Source organism: Littorina saxatilis, linkage group LG6, assembly GCF_037325665.1.
Source record: "Littorina saxatilis isolate snail1 linkage group LG6, US_GU_Lsax_2.0, whole genome shotgun sequence".
Classification (NCBI taxonomy): Eukaryota; Metazoa; Mollusca; class Gastropoda; order Littorinimorpha; family Littorinidae; genus Littorina; species Littorina saxatilis.
The window spans coordinates 13,374,906-13,398,955 of record NC_090250.1 but is presented as its reverse complement, the minus strand read 5'-3'; the positions used below and the strand labels follow the sequence as shown (position 1 = coordinate 13,398,955).

The window sequence follows — 24,050 nt, the reverse complement described above, 5'->3', positions numbered from 1 at the left end:
CGGTGCACTGTGACGTTGGTGCACTGTGACGTCACAAGTTATTGTGTTGATTCTACCACTAGTACCAGCTTGATTTTCACACAGAAAAGTCGCCACTGTATGCCCGAAAAGAATGCCTCGGTGGAGAGCAGCCGCAAACTGCAACAACTCGTCAATGTCCCCAGGCATTTCATAGCACACGTTCCCTCATAAAACTCTGAGTCTCTTGTGGAAATGGAAGAGATGTGTGCAGCACAAGCGTGCAGATTTCAAAGTGTCGGGCACTTTCTGGACACAGATTTCGCCATTTTTCTGCAGCACAAAAGTTGGCGTTTCATCCCTGAAACAAATGTTTTGACCACTGGCAGTGTCTTCCCTTCATAAAAGTCCGGAGAGGGCAGTATTACGCGAGGCTGGTACAAGTCGACGAGCCATCGAAACTCCGAGGCGACATACGAACAGCGGATTATCTCACAAGAAGGAATGCGTTGAAGGTCAGAGTACATGCTTTTATTTTCATGCATACACGTAAACATTGTTTTGCTGCGCACCGAATACGATGGTGCAGAACAGTGTGTCTGGGTCCAGCTGATATTCGCTGGAGTACAGATGCGCCACAGGCTAGATCTACAGAGTTACAGAACGGTCTGAGCTGAGCTAAGAGTAAGAGTAAAAAGTAGTCAGGGTTGTGGACACGTAAGACAATGCGTGTGTCACGTTATCTATTCTATTCAGTCGCAAACTATCCCCTGATATCAATTCATGAAATTGGCAGCGTTTGCTGGAATCACGGTTTAATGCTATTTTTACCAGATCTAAACTTTTGGTGGATGTGCAACCGGTAAGGTAAACAGACACCTGCATGCTAGAGACAAGAAGATTACGAATTGTGCAGGGAATTAATCTGTCTGCATTGACTGAGAGACGCAAAACCAATCTAATTGCTACAACATGGATACACATCCAGACGACTTCCAGAGGGTGTCTAAATGTTCAGTGTACTGTATAGATCAGAAGCATACTTTCGAATTGATTTATACTCACACTCATTTTCTCTCTTCGTTTACTTCCAGACCTTTCATCATCACTCACGGCCACTGGTCAGAACAGGTCACTAGACACTGACACCGTGACCATTCCAGATTTTCCGGTTCTCCGTGATCACAACGCAACTGTTGACCAGTCCTGTTCCTACCGTCCAGAATCACCACATGAGAAAACCAACGTGCCATTCATCGTAAGATTTTTGTTTTGTTTTGAAAATTAGTGCCTTATTCTAGCTTTGCAAAAAACGAGAAAGTGTCTTTGACAGATACCATCCAAATAATACATTATGAAAACAAGTTCATTTCTACTCATGTTAATCGTTTATGCTTTCTGTGCTGAGCGACATATGGATTTAATTTCTTTCGTAATTCACCTCCCGTCGACCTGCAAAACTATATCTGTCGAAGTGGTTTCAAATAAAGTTAGTATGCTTCCGATTAAAAAATAAATAAAAAGGGGTATTTTCTGAAATGTTTAATTATAGACCAAAACAAAACATTCACGAGTATGTTGTTGACCTCATGGTCTTTATGGTAGACAGCAAGAGTTCCATGTTCAAGAAGTTTAAGCAGTACATTTGAAAGAGCAAGGTAATTTAAGGTGGTATAATTTTAATGGTAGGTTCCACTGTAAGGCGACATGGAGGGTATCTTTGACTTACTCATTCAACATTCATACCCATGCACATCATCTCAAACACATAAGCTTTGTTCTTGAGTCAAATTTATTGGCTTTATAAATATTGTGAATTTTTGTCCGTTTGCAGATTGGCTTATCTATGAGTATGATTTTTTTCGAAAATATCTTGCGAGCTACGTACGCATTATGTAACACGTGAAGAAGAACATAAAAAGTTCGTCAAAAGAAATCTAATTTGCATTTCAACCCATTTGCCTTCCTCATTGTTAATTTTTCTTCATAAAGACTACTTGAAATAAACAAAATGTTTAACCATTTCAAGGAATCTGAACACGTTTAAAAAAAATGCAGGTCTTTGCTCACTATATCAGATCTGCCAAGGCTCAGTTTACACAGGAAAAATCATCTCTCGACTTGAACACATACCAATAATCAACAGCCTCACTGCTTCTTGGAGCTGGATTTTGTGTGTGGAATGAATTACACATGTGGCGTTTTAGAATATAATTCATAGAAGATGTACATTCGTGCAGAAAGGCTTTAATTTAACAATTAGGCATTCGTGATGTTCTCTTAAAATAACTAACATGTGTTCCCTTTACCGGGCCTCTGAACCAGTTGTGTGAATATGCAGGTTAAACTCGTGCCTTTTCTGTGTTATCAGTGTATTTCTCATCCAGGCATGGAAGCGTCCTCTTAAATGGACAGCCCTTCGACAGCCTTTTCCGTGTAAACGATTGGGTTAAAAATCTCAAATCTGACAGGGCTTTTACATGGGATGTGGCCATCTTTCCGTTGTGAAAAATACCAGAACTCAACACTCTGTATGGGTACTCTCTTTGCGAATGTAGAATTTTATTAATTAATTTCTTAAACGCCACACGTGTAAAACATTCCCTAAAAAATGCAGCTCCAAAAACCAGTCAGGATGTTGATTCCTGGTTCAAGTCAACAGATTTTTTTTTCTATGTAAAAGTCTTCGCAGATCTGTGTAGTGAGCAATTCTGTTTTGAAAAAGGACGTGCCTTTAAGCCTGTATAGACGGTTTGATTGTTGAGATACCTGGTTGCAATGACCGCACGGGTGGCAAGAGGTAGTAATGCACAGATGACAACAAACCGACTTGCATTTAAAAAAAAGTTAGGAGGCCTTGATAGGTTGAAACATTTTGTTAATTTCCAGAATCTTTATGAAGAAATAATGAACGAGAAGAAAGTCTGGCCTTGAAGTAAATGCAAATTAAACTATGTATACTTTTGACAAACTTTTTTCTGTTCTTATTCACATGTTAAAATGTGTGCAGAGATCGTAAGTTACTTCCAAAAAACCATGTTTCAGGCAACAGGCAAACGGACAATACTGGACACAGGCTATGCTGACCGGCTCATGGACCGACTACCTGATGCTGGAGTACACCAACAGTGGAAAAAGTCTGGAACAAAATGTTGCAGCATGTGAACCATGTACCGGACCACGTGACAACCCATTATCATCTTCAAACCATGCAGGAATCTGTTCAACCAAAGATACTAGTTCAACACAGTCACACGATTTGTAAAAGTATATTTCAGCCTTCTGTAGCTCAGGGATTTTGAACCCCACTCTTCATCCGTTTGTGAAAGTATTTCTGATTGTTTTGACTGCACAGGTTGGTAATGGTACTCTGATGCTTCTGCTGAGAAACCCCACTCGCTAGCGCACCAGCTGCCTGTTATGGGTAAGCGACGTGCCTGTATTTCCTGCAAAGCAAGACAGAATAAAACAGCAGCTTAGTTTGAGCTTTTAAGACATTCGTACCAGAGAAAACGTGTACGTGTTTGTTTGGAGAGGGTGGATAGAATCATAAGACACGCTGTGTCTATGTGACGTAGAGCAGGTTTTCAAATTCATGCTGAAGCACTGTGTGATCGCTATTTTTTCTGGCATATCTTACCTTGATTTCAGATAGACTGGGAACCGAAATGAGGATGTTTACATGAATAAACTATGCTGATATGTATGTGTTTAGAAATAAAGAATAGTTTTAATGATATATGATGGTGTGTGTTTTTTTTTAACCCAATGTGATATGTTTGTATTTGAAAACAAATTGTACACTCTGTTGTCAATTTTACTTTCAGATAAATAAATCTATCATAATGGAAATCATCTGTTTGTGTTGTGTTACTTACCCATTTTGATCAATGTTGAGTCGTCCATATTCCTGTGTGTACGCATAGTATGCAGTTTGAAGGTAGTAGATGTCCGAGCAAACATAGGAGGATGTGCTGTTAGGCTGTCTATCTCCTCATCCAGGTTTTCCAGATATTTGAATTTCGTTCCCTCTTGGAGTTTCTGCACTGACACCTGATAAGCAAAATACACGTATCACTCTGTGATCATGGCAAAATGTATCATCTGTATGCCCCGTTCAAAAATTACCTTGAGATTCTAAGGTATAGATCTACACAGAAATTGCAGTGGATCACAAAAACAACACGAACAGTAGTACATATATTCAGTTTAAAAATTCATGCAATGAGAGTCAATAACCCGATTTAACCCCAGGTAGATTCAGGGTCCCACTGACTGAATCTCATATGGTTGCTTTTCGGCACACACCACACTTTTTTAATGGGACTGTAGGTTTTGTTAATACAGTAAAATATATAGTAGCAACGTACTGTCTGTTCGTGACGTTTGAGAATACCGATCTATGCACTAACGCATTGTCTTTTTGTAGTGTGACTGTCCGATATTGCGTACTCCTAAAAATCAATGATCAAAAAGTTTGAACTGCTGTAATCGTGTTTCAGCATAATATGTCTGACAGTGCTTATTTGCTTCCAAAACGGCTTGCGATATCACGCCATCAGCGTTTCTCCACTGCTCAGAAAATCTTATGATTTCAGATCTAGTTTGAGATCGGAAATCACGTGTGCTCGTTTAAAAAACTAAATTCATTTATTACTTCCCTTTGACCGTTTCGCAAGAAAAATGTCAGGATCACTATTAGTATTAGCACATGAAAGCAGCCCACCGCCATTTCAAAAAAGTTTCACTGTTTAGTGGTGTCGATGTCATGTAGTGTCTTACTGTCGCAAATAAAAATACCAGGATAATTGCAGTTTTGTCCGCAAGAAACAGGCTTTGCGCAATGTTAACTTGCTGTCTACATGTTTCGTTGTGTGACTGAAGAATTACTCAGAATTCCAAGAGAAAATAAGGATAGTCGCGTGTGAACATCACTGTGGAAGCATTTATTCTAAACTGGGCAGTTCAAGGACGAAATCCTTGATTAAAGATAGGAAAATAAACAACACCAGATGCCTGAAATAATAGCATAAATCCATAATCTTTACATGCTTACAGATCTGTGGAAGCACATCAACTGATCTGTGAAAAACACACCTGACTTCTATCTAGCATGCAAGACTGAGGTAGCGACTACGGACTAGTGTGTCAAAATCACAACAAAGAGAATCACATACCATTTCGTATTGCCGCTTATGCTGGCTCTGTTTCAAGCAGTTCCTTGTGGCCTCGCCAGCATTTTGACGACGAAGAGGCTCAAACGGGCACGCTAAAACCTCAGGCTGGCTGAAAACCGGTCCGTATTCTACTTGTCTTCCTCACTGCTTGAGCCGGCCATGTTTGTTGTTCAAGGCTCGTGACGTAGCACACGTATGTGCACAAGGTCATGAGCCAAGACTGCGCGCGCGATGGAACGATTCAGAACAACCAAAAACGAGTCAAAGTATACTTTTTGGATTTCTGTGTTCATTTTTACACACGCATTTGTGGTTGATGAATTAAGAGGGTCAACATATCAAAAGTGACCCTAAACCTTGGACTTTTCCTTTAACACTTTCTATCCAACCTATGTTGACCAAGTTTTTTTTAGCTGCAGCAGGTCACTCAGAATTGTAGTAACTGTGTAGTAACTGTGTATCAACACGCTGGAATGCAGGCGTTAGATCGACGCTACAGGAAGCGACTGAAGCTAACAGTCTGAGCGGATATATCCGTACCTGGTCAGATAGAGCCATATGAGTTGGTACGGATATATTCGTACCTGGGAGACAATGAGTTAAGCCAGTAGTTGTAAACAAACCTGTATAGCAGACCTAAATGAAGCTCAATCATCATCAAATGTGTCATACTTAATGAAGATAGGATGTTGAGTATAAATTCCTATAACTATGCTATTTATAACTTTATTCTGCAAAGAAATGACAGAGGGCACTGACAGAAAACAAGAACACTCAGAGCACCCTGACTCACAAACATAACAAAACACAGGAGTAAGTAAAACTGACCAAATGATGTCCACGTAATCCACACAGGGACCACTGTAAGAGCAAACAGAAACGGGGGATGGGAAGGGGGGTGGTGACAAACCTGATGCTCTTTGTGCCTCCACTCTCCCGTCTCTGGGTTGAACATGTACTGCAAACAGAGACAGAAGAACTCTCATCATCATCTGTTAGTTCATTTTCAAGACCAATAGCTTATGATTGTTATGTGTGAATAACATACACACATACATGCATACTCGTTTACATATATAATACTTATTATTTGCAAAAAACCTTTAATGTGTACATATTCCTATGATTTTCGTTTCTGGTTTTTTTTTCTCTCTCTTTTTCTACAAAATGTCTGTGTAAATATGTGATTAGAGTATCTCTCTGGGTGAGGGCTGGTAGAAAAAAAGCTTGTTTGTAATGCTTATACCACAAGCCTTGTAAAATAAAATTTGATTTAATTTGATTTGATATGTATTGTAATTTATTAAACATTCCATAAATTTAACCATCTTGTTTTTTGCTTAAAGAAATTCTACGCTTGGCTGCATATATGGTACTAGAGGAATACCCGCTTCGCCGGGTAGCCGGCCGGCTTCGCCGGGATGAAATACTTAGAGCCGTACGCCGGCTTTGCCGGGTCCGAACAATGGACCCGCCAAGCTTAGGTCCCTCCCAGATTCGTGGAATGGGAACAGCACGAAAATGATTCAGTGGCCATAATGCCATTCCTGACCATATCGAGTCCCATCCTTGTCGACGAATGTAACCGTGTTAATCACCTTTGGAGGCGAACTCCACTCAAACAGGATTGAGCAATTTAGAGCTTATCTCTAAGCCCTTTTGATCTGTTATGGCTTCTCAAAGGAAGGCCAGTACATACAAATACACAAAAGCCGCCAGACCACATCACAAACAGAACTGAACAATCCACAGGTGTTGCCCACATAGAGAGAGAGACACACACACACACACACACACACAAACACAGAGAAGCCGTATATATAGAGAGATAGATGACAGTGTATTTTTCGCGTGGCTATAAATTGATTCGACCTTTGCACTTTTACAGTGAGGATAATTTACGGGTCCAATTTACGTTCTGGACACTGCGGTGACCTTCTAAAAATAGTAACAGAACGCCGGGAATATCCGAAGATGCCCCACTCATACTATAGTGCACCATACGAAGGAAGGGAGGTAAACGCTGAAAACCTGGAGAAGATAAGGAAGAGTTACTTATAATGGTGAAATGAACACAAAAACCAAAATCAGTTCAGCGCTGCGCGCTGAGAGCACGTGTTGAAATATCTCATCGATGATATTGTGTCCGGGGTGTAGCTGAATACGGTGTCCAAATTTGAAAAAGATCCACCGAGAACTTTGGCGTTGTGATGTGGTGTAGCGGCTTTGGTGTGTCGGTATGGGGGCCCGGGTAGCTGAGGTGGAACCAAAATCGGTTCAGCGCTGCGCGCTGAGAGCACATGTTGAAATATCGACCAGGTTGTGTCCTGTCCCGGGTCTACCTGAATATGCCCACCAAATTTGAAGCAGATCCATCGAGAACTTTGGCCGTGCATCGCGAACTCACAGACAGACACACAGACAGACAGACACAAGTCGTATATATATATATAGATGTACAAGACAACCATGACACAAATCTTCCAGTTACATGTACAAGCAAATCTTGTTAGAGATCTATCGCATGACACTCAAGTTTTACTCATATGTTTGGGCGGGGATGTAGCTCAGTCGGTAGCGCGCTGGATTTGTATCCAGTTGGCCGCTGTCAGCGTGAGTTCGTCCCCACGTTCGGCGAGAGATTTATTTCTCAGAGTCAACTTTGTGTGCAGACTCTCCTCGGTGTCCGAACACCCCCGTGTGTACACGCAAGCACAAGACCAAGTGCGCACGAAAAAGATCCTGTAATCCATGTCAGAGTTCGGTGGGTTATAGAAACACGAAAATACCCAGCATGCTTCCTCCGAAAGCGGCGTATGGCTGCCTAAATGGCGGGGTAAAAACGGTCATACTGACATACACGTAAAAGCCGTGGGAGTTTCAGCCCATGAACGAACAAACAAACTCATATGTTTTTCTTGCATATGTTGACTATACTTCTTCTTCTTCTGCGTACACTCGTGTTTTTTGCAAGAGTGGAATTTTACGTGTATGACCGTTTTTTCCCTGCCATTTAGGCAGCCATACGCCGTTTTCGGAGGAAGCATGCTGGGTATTTTTGTGTTTCTATAACCCACCGAACTCGGACATGGATTACAGGATCTTTTTCGTGCGCACTTGGTCTTGTGCTTGCGTGTACACACGGGGGTGTTCGGACACCGAGGAGAGTCTGCACACAAAGTTGACTCTTAGAAATAAATCTCTCGCCGAACGTGGGGACGAACTCACGCTGACAGCGGCCAACTGGATACAAATCCAGCGCGCTACCGACTGAGCTACATCCCCGCCCGCATTTGGAATGTTCTAATGAAGCAAATCAGATGTTTCGGAGGTCTTAAAAGGGGTGGCTCCACTGTACTGTCATTATTCTTTCCACACCAACAAATGACTTAAACATGTTGTTCTGAACCTTGACTTTTACACAAGTTCAAAGCTGACCTGTGGCAGAAGTTTCCAGCCATGTTCCGCCACCATGGCAACGGCCTGCAGAACAAAGTTCAGCTCGTCTTGGCTGATAAAGTAGGGCAAGTTGAGACGCGTGAAGCCAGGCCTGCAACAATCAAGCAACATACTTAGTTTCTCTTTCACCGGCATCTTGCATGTGAGATTCCTCCACGATTTTGAGATATTTGTACCATAAGTGTTTGTCTGTCTGTCTGCTTAAAAGATCACTGAGTCGACATACTGTAAATGTAACGTTTTTTGTCAATACTGAAGACGTTCCAATAACCTACAATTCTTGTTTTTTACATTTAGTCAAGTTTTGACTAAATGTTTTAACATAGAGGGGGAATCGAAACGAGGGTCGTGGTGTATGTGTGTATGTGTGTATGTGTGTGTTTGCGTGCGTGTAGAGCGATTCAGACCAAACTACTGGACCGATCTTTATGAAATTTGACATGAGAGTTCCTGGGTATGATATCCTCAGACGTTTTTTTCATTTTTTTGATAAATGTCTTTGATGACGTCATATCCGGCTTTTCGTGAAAGTTGAGGCGGCACTGTCACGCTCTCATTTTTCAACCAAATTGGTTGAAATTTTGGTCAAGTAATCTCCGACAAAGCCCGGACTTCGGTATTGCATTTCAGCTTGGTGGCTTAAAAATTAATTAATGACTTTGGTCATTAAAAATCTGAAAATTGTAAAAAAAAATTTTTTTTATAAAACGATCCAAATTTACGTTCATCTTATTCTCCATCATTTTCTGATTCCAAAAACATATAAATATGTTATATTTGGATTAAAAACAAGCTCTGAAAATTAAAAATATAAAAATTATGATCAAAATTAAATTTTCGAAATCAATTTAAAAACACTTTCATCTTATTCCTTGTCGGTTCCTGATTCCAAAAACATATAGATATGATATGTTTGGATTGAAAACATGCTCAGAAAGTTAAAACGAAGAGAGGTACAGAAAAGCGTGCTATCCTTCTCAGCGCAACTACTACCCCGCTCTTCTTGTCAATTTCACTGCCTTTGCCATGAGCGGTGGACTGACGATGCTACGAGTATACGGTCTTGCTGCGTTGCGTTGCGTTCAGTTTCATTCTGTGAGTTCGACAGCTACTTGACTAAATATTGTATTTTCGCCTTACGCGACTTGTTTGATTCTTTCAACAATCTGTTCAATCTGCAGAGCACTGACAGTGACACTGAATTTACCACGGCTATCTGGTTTTCAAACAAACAAACAAGTGAATCAAAAGAAACCAAGCAAACAAATAAAGAATTAACCTTCAACAATGATAGCCAAGTGTTGGTGCAGTAATGTACAACAGTCAAAAGGTTATTCTTAACTACAATCAAGAGAACAGCATTTGGAATGTAATAATGAATCCAATCAAACCAAAAAGAAAACAAAACCCAAGCCCTTAACCATCAAAATAATGCTGACAGCTGCGTTTGGGTGTCATAATGCATAACAGTAAAAGGTAATCCTCAATTGCCACCTGGCATGCAATAATGAATCCAATCAAACCATCCTAAGCACAAATGTGTGTTTTCTACCTGATGATCTCTCTGTGAGAGTACTCCATGTAGCGTCTGAGGTGAACCCTGTCCAGTCTCCTGCAAACAAGCCATGGATGTTCTGAATACAAAATCAGGTGCATCTGAAGTATTTCGTTTACCGGCACGGTTGGCCTAGTGGTAAGGCGTCCGCCCCGTGATCGGGAGGTCGTGGGTTCGAACCCCGGCCGGGTCATACCTAAGACTTAAAATTGGCAATCTAGTGGCTGCTCCGCCTGGCGTCTGGCATCTGGCATTATGGGGTTAGTGCTAGGACTGGTTGGTCCGGTGTCAGAATAATGTGACTGGGCGAGACATGAAGCCTGTGCTGCGACTTCTGTCTTGTGTGTGGCGCACGTTATATGTCAAAGCAGCACCGCCCTGATATGGCCCTTCGTGGTCGGCTGGGCGTTAAGCAAACAAACAAACAAACAAACAAACAAATCGTATAAACCAACTCATGTCCAACATAGGCACTTAGACCTGACGGACAGTAAGCCCCTTAAATTTGACTTTTTTTGTGGTGTATTTCGTTTCTGAAATATTGTCAACTGTCAAAGTTTGCCACACGCATGCACACACAGGCATGAACACACACACACACACTCACACTCACACACACACACACACACACACTCAGCCGCTCACACACACACACACACACACACACACACACACACTCACACTCACACACACACTCACACACACACACACACACAGCCGCACAGTATGATATATTATTACATTTTGTCTAATAAATAACTGTAAATCTGACAGTGTCCATTATAATCACTTACCCATCCTCTGCCAGCAGTTCTTCAATTTCTTTGGCCTTCTCCTCAGCTAGACCAAGCAGGTCCTGACAACAGACACAAAACCTACCGTTTATGAAATTCAAAACAGATAGACTGCGAACCATCTATTAACATTTTAATCTATTTTTTAACATAAAATTTAAACAAATCATTTTACTCTTGCCATCTCCAGATTTAAAAAGCAACCGGTAACTGATCCAAGTCCTAAAGCAATCCATGATCTATGATCACTGAGACAGAGGCAAAATAGCGAAAGTAGACAGTTAAATCATACAAGATAACAAAATAAAAATATACTCACCAGAAACATAGACAATCAAACATAAGATTGTCCATGTTTCTGGTGAGTACATTTTCATTGTTATTTTGTTCTTTAGTTCTTCTCGCCTGCAGTCTCTTGTTTTCATTGTGAGTAAAAACAAAAACACACGTCTCATACCATGGCATAGGATGTTTCTGGCGAGTACATTTTTATCTTTATCTTGTTCTATACTTGTTCTCACCTGCAGGTTATTGTTCTGTTTCTGAGTAAAAATCAAAAACAAGCATCTCCTACCTTGGCATAGGGATGTTTCTGGTGTGTACACTTTTATTGTTATCTTGTTCTATAGTTCTTCTCACAAACATCTCGTACCATGGCATAAGGACCAGCGCAAGCACAGCCTCCCCTGGCCTGTACGCCGAACAGATCGTTGAGCAAGGCGCTGACGTAGTTGTGGTGAAGAAACAGACCCGAGGAAGGGTTGTGAACCAAGAAGGAGAAGATAGGCAGACGGTCAACCTCAACATTTCCCAGAATCACCAGATTCGGGACAGAACGCCATGCCTCCACTGCTTGCCTGGAAACAGCATTTGTCGCAAATTAAAATTCATTTGTTCTTTTTGATCCCCCCCCCCCCCCTCTCTCCCCCCGTTCTTTAAGGGGGAGGTCAAGAAATCAAACACTGTTTTTGCAATGTATTTAAAGAATTCATACTAATGAATCCATATTATAAAAACTACAGGATTCAAACTTACTTTCTTTCACTTGGTTTATCAGTTGGTCACATTACATCGTTCAATTCTCATTGCTTGCTGATGCTGAGAATTGTATGCAGAGAAAATTCTGAGAAAATGAGGTCCAAAGAAAGGGGAGTCTTGCAATGGAATTAGCCTTTACCATTTCACGGAGAGAAGTTACCATAATACAGAGTCTTGCAATGGAATTAGCCTTTACCATTTCACCGAGAGAAGTTACCATAATACAGAGTCTTGCAATGGAATTAGCCTTTACCATTTCACCGGGAGAAGTTACCATAATACAGAGTCTTGCAATGGAATTAGCCTTTACCATTTCACCGGGAGAAGTTACCATAATACAGAGTCTTGCAATGGAATTAGCCTTTACCATTTCACGGAGAGAAGTTACCATAATACAGAGTCTTGCAATGGAATTAGCCTTTACCATTTCACCGAGAGAAGTTACCATAATACAGAGTCTTGCAATGGAATTAGCCTTTACCATTTCACCGGGAGAAGTTACCATAATACAGAGTCTTGCAATGGAATTAGCCTTTACCATTTCACGGAGAGAAGTTACCATAATACAGAGTCTTGCAATGGAATTAGCCTTTACCATTTCACGGAGAGAAGTTACCATAATACAGAGTCTTGCAATGGAATTAGCCTTTACCATTTCACGCAGAGAAGTTACCATAATACAGAGTCTTGCAATGGAATTAGCCTTTACCATTTCACGGAGAGAAGTTACCATAATACAGAGTCTTGAAAGACAAGAAGTCTCACAGCAAAGAGTCTTCAAAACGGAAGTTTCATTGTATGTGTACACATATTATTGGATTGGATTGGATTGGATAAGATTTACAGTCCAGTGAGGTTACCCTCATGGAAATTCGGGCTGCTTTCTCCCCGGGGAAAGCGAGCTGCCATACATACGGCGCTACCCATTTTTTTTCCTGCATGCGTGTATTCATGTTTCCTGAGACTTAATGCCGTGTGAGATGGAATTTTTTTTTACTTTATTCCAAGTCCCACGGGTATTTGATGGACATTTTTATCTATGCCTATACAATTTTGCCAGGAAAGACCCTTTTGTCAATCGTGGGATCTTTAACGTGCACACCCCAATGTAGTGTACACGAAGGGACCTCGGTTTTTCGTCTCATCCGTGCTGTTACATGATTTTGCAACATGGCCCAATAAGACCAAAAAACCAAATTCAATGTTTTCAGTTCCCAGACTGACCTTCTTTTGTTTTGTTTCTGCCTTGTGTTGTTATAAGAATGAGACTGCACCAAAGCTAAACAATTTAATTGTTGACTTGTCACTGCTTGCTTGCAGGCAAAATCTTACAGCTCTAGTAAAACCTGGGGCTGGAAGACTCTACCTGAAAAGGTCATGTTCCTTCTGCATGATGAGTTCCGGTGTGACAGCCGACTTGAGCTGGAAGACCATCCCCGCCCTAATGGCCCCCACAATGTTGGGCGTCCCTCCTTCCTCCCTCAGCTCTGGTTCTCGCAAGTAGCGCCGAGCCTCGCGCCGAACCTGGGGGTAGTCAAAACTGAAGAGCTGAACCAGATTGCGCACTTGTACATGTCACATGCTAAAACGCGCACTCCTTCCTGTGTAAATCGTGCGGCTCAACATCTCAGATTTGCCCAGGCTTTGACATGGGAGAAGACCATCCCTCCATTTAGTCAGATACCAAAAATGAACAGCCTAGGTGCTCTCTGTGCACAGTAGGAATTAGTTTTTATGAATTCTTTTCTTTAAAGGTACTGAACTTGTCAAATCCAGGTGCACGGAGCCCCTGGGGCTTTTAGTCATACCTCAGGCAGCTATTCGTTAAAAGAACTACCAAGTTTCATTGACTTGCACCCAAAGAGTCAAGAACTGCGATTTTTTTACGAATTAATTTCGTACTCGGACCCGGCTGGTCTTGACCTATTTTTGGATCGAAATTTAGATCAGGTAGATCACCACATCATGCACAAAAAGACACGTCACAAGCAAACTATGTCAGACGGTCATCATGAGTTTGTGTAAAACAAAATGGAGGCTGGAATCACTCAGTTGAATCGAACTCCAACCAAACACCACGTAATAACTAGGTTCATTTATGCACTCGCGTGAACAAGAAACTGTCGAGCTTCACAGATGTTGTCGTTGGGTAGTTTTGGGTTTGTTTTACTACCAGAGGAGGATTTTTGAACTGTAAATGCACTCAGCTGCAACAAAAACGCAAAACGAAGGCTGTGAGCTGCACTGTGCCTTTAATGTTGAGTAATGACTTCGTCCGTACAACACACTGTCAACAAACCACTCATCACATTCTTTACTGAATAGATGTCATGGTGTGATGCTTTCATGAAAAAGGGTTGAAGTAACTGTGCTCCACTGAAAACATTGACACAGAGTCTATGACCTGGTAACATTGAAAGAATCATCAGTCAATGAAACAAAATTGAATGACAGAAGTATAAAGGACATAGTCCTCAATGAACCCAGTGGAAGTGACATCACATAATCATGATACTGAGAGAAGAGCGACCCTTTAGGATTCACTCAGTGTGACCAAGAACCCAACACAGGGCTTAATCAGGCTATTACCCTCAACACTTTCTACCCCACATATGTTGACCAAGTTATTTTTTAGCAGAGACCAACTGTGCTGCAGCGGGTCACTCAGAATTGTAGTAACTGTGTAGTAACTGTGTATCAACACGCTGGAATGCAGGCGTTAGATGGACGTTACAGGAAGCGACTGAAGCTAACCGTCTGAGCGGATATATAGGTACCTCGTCAGATAGAGCCATATGAGTGGGTACGAATATATCCGTACCTGGGAGACAATGAGTTAAAGACCAAATATTAACAATAAAAAACGCTCGCGCTGGACCCGAGTACTCTTCAGACATTCACACACACACACACACACACACACACACACACACACACACACACACACACACACACACACACACACACACACACACACACACACACACACACACACACACACACACACACTCTCTCTCCCTCACTCCCTCCCTCTCTCTCTTTCTTTCTTACACACACACACACACACGAGTACAAACTCATGCACACACACACACACACACACACAAACACACACACACACAAACACACACACACACACACACACACACACAAACAGTAACACTAACACATGTGCACAAAATGAATCGAACCCGGATCACTTTGGCCATAGACTCTCTCGTGCTCTCTGTCTCTCTTTCACCGAGACCAAACCCTGCATTGTAATTTCTTTGCCGAGACCATTTTCCCACCCGTTGTCTGGCTTGCACTGAAATCATGCTTTTCTCGTCACTGCGTGACGTGTTAGCCGCCTACAAGTCTCCCCTTTAGTTCAGGCTGTTCGCAAAGCGACCAGCCTCCCACCGCAAAAACTCCCACCATTAAGAGTGGCTTTTGTAATTTATTTCGTATTTAGGTCCCAGGTAACATTATGAAGTTTTAATACGATCAATCGGACCTATTATCAAGTTAGTGTATCAACTTTTGAAAGAACTGCGCCCAGTAGTTTCCCAGCAATAAGCCGTTAAGTCGAGACAGACACACATACACACACACACACACACACACACAATTAAAGTCTGTTGGACCCTAGTACTGCGTACTCGGGGATAAAACTTACATAGAACACAGTGCCACCACCGCATTCATCTGGGACAGTATTGTGGAACACCTTCTTCTTGACAACCAGCACACCTATACACAAGCATAAACAGACACAGTACAGAATTGTTCAACTTGTGGCGCAAATCATTCAAACACAAATTTAGACAGAAACATCCGCCAAAATCAGTGAATGGCTGCCTAAATGGCGGGGTAAAAACAGTCATACATGTAAAATCCCACTGGTTAAACATGATTGTACGAAGGAGTTTTAATTCATGAACGCAGACGAAGAAAGAAAAAGACAGAAACACTTACATTTTATACTCTACAGGTAAATCTAATTATACAATTCAAGTTAATAAAATATTATTCGACTCGATTAAACTTGAAATGATTCTCTGATACTTCATGTATCAACCCGATGACACATGGTTGTAAAGTAAAGTAAAGTTAGTCCCATAACCATGTGTGGTCGTAGGGTAGCAAGATGTTAGAGATCTCAACTTATAATATCCAGGGCCAGCCTTACGAGGGCAGTGCCCATCGTCTCTCCTCGCCAGGTACCTATTTCCTGCTGGGTGGACTGGAGAATGATCAGAAAAATTGGGTATTTGTATTCCCCCTGAGTGAAGGTCGAACCCCGACCACCAGCACGAGAGGCAAACACCCTAACTACTATGCCACTACGGCTTTCAGCGGTGTAAAACAGAGTCGCTACTGAGGAACAAAATGATAAACAGATACTGGGGGTAAAAGGGAGAAAAGGAAAGAAATGAAAACTCAATTACCTGGTGTAGATACCCCTCCAACAAACTTGTGAGGAGAAATAAACATTGCATCTTTGTAGGCAAAGCCTGAATTCTTTCTGAAAATAAAACAAGGAAAGAAAAATCTAAACTTTTACAGTAAATGAAGGTTAATTAGGAACAATAAAAAGGAGAGCCCCCTCCAAACACAAATCTAACAAGTCGCGTAAGGCGAAAATACAATATTTAGTCAAGTAGCTGTCGAACTCACAGAATGAAACTGAACGCAACGCAACGCAGCAAGACCGTATACTCGTAGCATCGTCACTCCACCGCCCGTGGCAAAGGCAGTGCACGTGGAATTGACAAGAAGAGCGGGGTATTCGTTGCGCTGAGAAGGATAGCACGCTTTTCTGTACCTCTCTTCGTTTTAACTTTCTGAGCGTGTTTTTAATCCAAACATATCATATCTATATATTTTTGGAATCAGGAACCGACAAGGAATAAGATGAAAGTGTTTTTAAATTGATTTCGAAAAAAAAAATTTGATAATAATTTTTATATATTTAATTTTCAGAGCTTGTTTTTAATCCGAATATAACATATTTATATGTTTTTGGAATCAGCAAATGATGGAGAATAAGATAAACGTAAATTTGGATCGTTTTATAAATTTTTATTTTTTTTACAATTTTCCGATTTTTAATGACCAAAGTCATTAATTAATTTTTAAGCCACCAAGCTGAAATGCAATACCGAACCCCGGGCTTCGTCGAAGAGTACTTGACGAAAATTTCAACCAATTTGGTTGAAAAATGAGGGCTTGACAGTGCCGCCTCAACTTTCACGAAAAGCCGGATATGACGTCATCAAAGACATTTATCAAAAAAATGAAAAAAACGTTCGGGGATTTCATACCCAGGAACTCTCATGTCAAATTTCATAAAGATCGGTCCAGTAGTTTAGTCTGAATCGCTCTACACACACACACACACACACAGACACACACACGCACACACACACGCACATACACCACGACCCTCGTTTCGATTCCCCCTCGATGTTAAAATATTTAGTCAAAACTTGACTAAATATAAAAAGAACAGGAATAAATTGTAAAACATCATACGTAAAGTACAAAATGGCAACCACATACAAAGATACAAGCACACACAAACCGATAACCAAACAGCCAGAAAGATAGACACAGAAACTTACAGACAGACAGACAGACAGACAGACAGACAGACAGACACACACACACTCTCTTTCTGTGTTGATATTGAGGTTTACAAAAGTTGCCCACACGCACAACTTACCCAGGTACGACAGGGTTCATGTCCAGCTTGACGTAGGGGGCAGCAGTGGCGTAGTCCCAGAATACCAGAGCTCCGTACTTGTGCAGTAAGACACTGATGGCGTCCACATCACACAAAATGCCCGTCACGTTGGACGCTGCGCTGAATGAACCAATCAGCTGTCGGCTGTTACCTGCCCAAGCCTGTGAAATCACAACTTTCAGATAATGGTTTCTGCAAATACTTTAAAGGCTAGTCCTTAATCGAATTGAAGTTGAATTTGCGAAGACTTCGCAAAGTCCTTTACTGAAAATTCAGTACGAAAGCTTTGTGAAGTAGACTTTGCTAAGTCAACTTCGCCCAATTGATATCAGGCTTTAACAAAAAAATGACTCCTAAACAGTCCACATGTTTCTATAGAGCTGTTCATCACAAAATATAATGAATGTAAACAGTACACATGTTTCTATAGAGCTGTTCATCACAAAATATAATGAATGTAAACAGTACACATGTTTCTATAGAGATGTTCATCACAAAATATAATGAATGTAAACAGTACACATGTTTCTATAGAGCTGTTCATCACAAAATATAATGAATGTAAACAGTACACATGTTTCTATAGAGCTGTTCATCACAAAATATAATGAATGTAAACAGTACACATGTTTCTATAGAGCTGTTCATCACAAAATATAATGAATGTAAACAGTACACATGTTTATATAGAGCTGTTCATCACAAAATATAATGAATGTAAACAGTACACATGTTTCTATAGAGCTGTTCATCACAAAATATAATGAATGTAAACAGTACACATGTTTCTATAGAGCTGTTCATCACAAAATATAATGAATGTAAACAGTACACATGTTTCTATAGAGCTGTTCATCACAAAATATAATGAATGTAAACAGTACACATGTTTCTATAGAGCTGTTCATCACAAAATATAATGAATGTAAACAGTACACATGTTTCTATAGAGCTGTTCATCACAAAATATAATGAATGTAAACAGTACACATGTTTCTATAGAGCTGTTCATCACAAAATATAATGAATGTAAACAGTACACATGTTTCTATAGAGCTGTTCATCACAAAATATAATGAATGTAAACAGTACACATATTTCTATAGAGCTGTTCATCACAAAATATAATGAATGTAAACAGTACACATGTTTCTATAGAGCTGTTCATCACAAAATATAATGAATGTAAACAGTACACATGTTTCTATAGAGCTGTTCATCACAAAATATAATGAATGTAAACAGTACACATGTTTCTATAGAGCTGTTCATCACAAAATATAATGAATGTAAACAGTACACATGTTTCTATAGAGCTGTTCATCACAAAATATAATGAATGTAAACAGTACACATGTTTCTATAGAGCTGTTCATCACAAAATAAAATCTCTTCTTCTTTTCCAACACCTTCCCTAAAACCAGCAAACACTCCGAAATAAATCTGTTAGAAAAAACAACAACCACAAAACACTTACTGATTGTGTCTAGTTGCAATCTTCCATACCCTCCTAATGACCCCCCCCCCTCCCCCCTCCAACACACACACACGCACCTCCCTCTCAAACCATCTTTTTCCTCACCCATCTGTAACTAACTCCTTAATTAGCATAAGTTAATAATATAACAGAACGAGATATAAAATTCTGACAGTATGACACAAGTATGCCTTAATGACTCACAAACTCAGAAAGAACAAAATGACCTCAGTAATTACTGATATTTATAGTACCTGAAGTTGTTGTTCCAGGTGAGAAATGTCCACCAGACCAGTTGGTGTCTGTTTAATTGTCACCACCTGCAAAAGCAAGAGAGAAAAACTTTTCCATATTGATTTCTTCTGAGTATAAAATTATCAGTGTGATGGATCATTGTGGAAGTTTATGAAATCCATGAACTTAACAACAACACCTATGCTCACAAAACAAACAAACACTAGGCGACAGTTGCGTACAATGTTTTGACTTAAATGTGCCATAGAATTCCGTTTCTTGTTTCCTCCACAATTGCTCCACACAGGAAGATGAAACAAACTAACAAAAATCCAAGCATGCTTATACAACACATCCTCACCTCAAAATCACTTAACAGTTATGACAATATGATAATAGGCCGCCCAACCATCAAGAAAAACAAACAAACAGTTCAAGTCCTGATGGTTTTTGATCTCAAGGACAGCATAATTATTAAGTTGCTGATCCTGTCCACAGAAACCTTTTTGTCGTGCAAACAAAGTAATAAACCATCACAGAACTTTCCATCCTTTTACATGTGATACTTTCTTTCTTTCTTTCTTTATTTGGTGTTTAACGTCGTTTCCAACCACGAAGGTTATATCGCGACGGGGAAAGGGGGAAGATGGGATAGAGTCACTTGTCAATTGTTTCTTGTTCACAAAAGCACTAATCAAAAATTTGCTCCAGGGGCTTGCAACGTAGTACAATGTATTACCTTACTGGGAGAATGCAAGTTTCCAGTACAAAGGACTTAACATTTCTTACGTACTGCTTGACTAAAATCTTTACAAACATTGACTATATTCTATACAAGAAACACTTAACAAGGGTAAAAAGAGAAACAGAATCCGTTAGTCGCCTCTTACGACATGCTGGGGAGCATCGGGTAAATTCTTCCCCCTAACCCGCGGGGGGTTTACATGTGATACATGTACCACTATTTACAGTATCCTTATAGACACACTCCATCTCTTGAAAACATCTCGGCTAACCATCTCAGGCCAGGCTTATATAATATATACGGGATAAGAATGTCCTTCCACGGTCACATACCAATAATCAACACTCTGACTGCTTGCTGTGATGAGTTGGAACTTTTTGATGAATTAATTATGTTAAAGCCACCAGTGGCTTTTTCAGAATTTCATTCATCGACATGTGAGATCTTACCTCGGCACCCTTTTCGCTCCAAGGCAGCAAGTTGGAATGATGCTCAAATGGACCGATGAAAACTACCTTCAAAAACAAAAACAGAAATTGAATATAAGCATTCTGAAAGTCGGTGCAAAATAACAAACAAACAAAAACTCACAAAAAACCCTGTTCTTTAATGACATCAAGAGTTACACACAGAAAAAAAAGATAATTTAAACCAAAAAAGCATGAGCAAATCAATGGTAACAGAAAATGTAAAAAACAGTCTTTCTGATGCCAAACATCACGTTGTGTTATGTCTAAAGGCAAAATGCAGGTATTTTCAGCTTACAGAAATAAGATTTGAGAATACCTTTTATTTCTTTGGGGGGATGGGGGGTGGGGGGCTAAAGAAGAAAAAAACAAGTCGCGTAAGGCGAAATTACAACATTTAGTCAATCTGTCGAACCCACAGAATAAAACTGAACGCACTGCATTTTTTTTCACCAAGACAAAACAGCTTCGTCAATCCACGCGGCAAGGAAGTCGCTCATTTTTTCCGTGCAACACGAAGTGAAACTGACATGCAAGAATAGCGAAATAGCGTACTGCGGTAAGCAGGGAAGCGCGCTTTTCTGTATTCTTTTAAACTTTCTGAGCTTGTTTCGAAATACAACATATTATATTTATATGTTTTTGGAATCAGGAAATGATAAGGAATAAGATGGAATCATTTTTTGATCGATTTCTTAAATAATAATTGAAGTACTAATTAACCTATTTTCGTTAATTGTGATCACATTTTAAGAGTAAACATGACATATGTATATATTTTTAGATTCAAAATTTAATGAAGAATACAATGCAATCAATTTTAAATCTGTTTGCGAAAAATCGATTTTAATGAAAACTTTAATGAGCAAACTTATTAATTAACTTTTAAGCCTCCAAGCTGAAATGCAATACCAGAGTCCGGGCTTCGTCGAAGATTACTTGACCAAAATTTAAACCAAATTGGTTGAAAAATGAGAGCGTGACAGTGCCGCCTCAACTTTCACAAAAAGCCGGATATGACGTCATCAAAGATATTTATCCAAAAACTGAAAAAAACGTCTGGAGATATAATACTCAGGAACTCTCATGTTAAGTTTCATGAAGATCGGTCCAGTAGTTTCTCAGAATCGCGTTATACACACACAGATACATCACACCCTCGTCTCGATTCCCCCCTCTACGTTAAAACATTTAGTCAAAACTTGACTAAATGTAAAAAGAGGGGGGAGTAGAAAGCATAAGGTTGGTGGCTAGAAAGAAAAAAAATCAATGGGTTACAGTATGAAGATAATAGTTGCCATCTTATGTCTATGTCACTACAGTGGAACCCCTCTCTAGCGACCTTGAAAATGTTGACAAAAATCGGTCCTTATGGAAGGGGGTCCTTACAGTGGGAGGGGGCGGGGTCAGGGGGGCACAAAGAAAGTCACCTCAGATTTTCTTAAAAAAAGAAAACAGAGAAGTTTGAGTTGCTGACGACCGTTTCCTGAAGCAAACTGCTTCGATTTTATGTTTGACATTGTCGATGGTGTGCACCAGTTCTGGTGCATGTTTCAATGCAAAAAGAGTTACCGTATTTGACGGATTACAAGACGTTTTATAAGCCACACCCCCGACTTTTAAAAAAAAAATTGGGACGAGCCACGTATAGGCCGCGTCACTATATTAGCCGCCGTCGAAAAAAATATAATCAGATCGTGTCAATCAATCAAAACAACCAGGCAAACGAAAGTACGGTATTTGGCGAAATCGGCTCCGAGAATAAACAAGTGAAACAAAGAAGAAAAGTGAAAAAGTTTGAAGAAAAATATCACACACACAATTTGTAACCAACACACACATGTAGTCCCGCCCGGAATAAACTTTTTTGGGATGATTTACGACTTTTGCGCACATTTCGAGCAGACGAAAACATAACATGGCGGCTCTCGCTCCTCCAACTATCGCGAGACACAAAAAAACGAAATCTGGCGCGCGCGAGATCCTGATACATCCGGTGTTTCTCTGTACGCTATCTTGTCACGACGACTTGTTGACAAACGAAGATTCGCGAAAGAAAGAGAAAAGCGCAGAGTCTTGAGTAGAGAGCTAATAAAGTACCGGTAATCGCTAATCGGGCGAAATGAAAATCCGCGGCGGCTTCCATTAGGTGAATGCTATTCAACTGGTTATAACCGGTTTGTCAGTGATGCGTTACGCTGACTGAGAGTCTTGGCTTTGTCTGACCACAAGTAGTCTTACTATCATAGTGGTGGTCCAGTGAACGATACTTCCGCCTGTGGTCTGACAAAGTCGTTACACAAGCTGTTAGGTCGGTCCTTAGACGTTAGAGCTGGGTGGTCGCTACACTGGTGACAACTATATAAGGAAACACATCGGTTAAAAAAAAAGGGTCGTTGTGGCAGGGTAGTCGTTAGAGAGGGGGGTCTTTGTGAGGGGTTCCACTGTATTGGGTCATTTTTTGGCTCACGTAAGTGTAGCCTATGCGATGATAAACTTTGTCTGTCTGTGCGTGCGTGCGTGCGTGCATGCGTGCGTGCGTGCGTGTGTGTGTGATAGAAACTTTAACATTTCCGAGTCTATGGATAAAGCTCGCATAAGAAGATTACGTCTCGGTCAAAAGTGTTTGACGTGTGTGATAGAAACTATTTGAAGACGTCACATTATGACGTAAGAGGGTTAGACGTCACGCAAAGGAATTACTGGAAGTCTCGGTCATTGTTATTGTGAGCGGGCCGAGACTAATTGGCAGATCCAGGGTCTCGCTTTCTTGCACAGTTTCACCTATGCTTACTGTGTGTGTGTGTGTGTGTTGTGTGTTTGTTGTGTGTTTGTGTGTGTGTGTGTGTGTGTGTGTGTGTGTGTGTGTGTGTGTGTGTGTGTGTGTGTGTGTGTGTGTGTGTGTGTGTATGTGTGACGGAGTGATTGAGTTTGTGTTACTGTTGGTCGATTTCTTACGTGAGCCTTGAAGGCTTCGCCTCTTGTTTCTCTCATTTTTTATCTTCTGACTTTATATACTCACAGGTGGCTCAGACAGATTGATGGCATGAATCAGCTTGTGGATTGCCCCTGTGCTCCCACTTCCTGTGAAGATGACGGAATCATGTTCACTGGCATTCACTGCATTCCGGATTATGTCCCTGTACAAGAATTCAAAACAATGCTTATGCAGTTTTTTTCTCTCATAACATTCTGCATGGGAGAAAAAAAAACACAGAGAAAATACACGCAAAGAGAACAAAGACCAGATCATGTGAACGATTTCACTTTTCAACTGATTATGTTTATCTAACTCAGGCACACCAAGCAGAGCATTTGTAGCACGGCCATATCAGCTGTTGCCTGAGAATTTGGCGTATACTTTTGCCTTTTGAGAAAGCATACTTGAGACAGTAGAGTGTGAGCACTTAAAAGACTG

The 24,050-nt window shown here is 40.6% G+C and overlaps 1 protein-coding gene and 2 long non-coding RNA genes across 3 annotated transcripts in view; 1 reads left to right on the top strand and 2 right to left on the bottom strand.

Moving 5' to 3' along the window:
* Nucleotides 1-24,050, bottom strand: part of LOC138968554 (uncharacterized) — a 35,316-nt gene that overhangs the window by 9,277 nt on the left and 1,989 nt on the right. Inside the window, exons 4-15 of the mRNA XM_070341132.1 lie at nt 23,655-23,772; nt 20,615-20,680; nt 19,441-19,506; nt 17,689-17,870; nt 16,412-16,488; nt 15,640-15,713; nt 13,348-13,505; nt 11,596-11,800; nt 10,944-11,005; nt 10,147-10,206; nt 8,574-8,685; nt 6,046-6,093 (exon numbers count right to left, since the gene is read on the bottom strand). Of these exons, the coding sequence (XP_070197233.1) occupies nt 6,046-6,093; nt 8,574-8,685; nt 10,147-10,206; nt 10,944-11,005; nt 11,596-11,800; nt 13,348-13,505; nt 15,640-15,713; nt 16,412-16,488; nt 17,689-17,870; nt 19,441-19,506; nt 20,615-20,680; nt 23,655-23,772 (1,228 nt within the window). The remainder of the gene's footprint in view (nt 1-6,045; nt 6,094-8,573; nt 8,686-10,146; nt 10,207-10,943; nt 11,006-11,595; nt 11,801-13,347; nt 13,506-15,639; nt 15,714-16,411; nt 16,489-17,688; nt 17,871-19,440; nt 19,507-20,614; nt 20,681-23,654; nt 23,773-24,050) is intronic.
* Nucleotides 64-3,168, top strand: LOC138968556 (uncharacterized). Its single transcript, XR_011456225.1, has 3 exons — nt 64-473; nt 1,053-1,216; nt 3,004-3,168. It is a non-coding gene; the product is annotated as an uncharacterized lncRNA (long non-coding RNA).
* On the bottom strand, nt 3,315-5,481 carry LOC138968555 (uncharacterized). The gene is made up of 3 exons (XR_011456224.1): nt 5,136-5,481; nt 3,837-4,011; nt 3,315-3,404 (listed from the first exon to the last, which is right to left on the bottom strand). It is a non-coding gene; the product is annotated as an uncharacterized lncRNA (long non-coding RNA).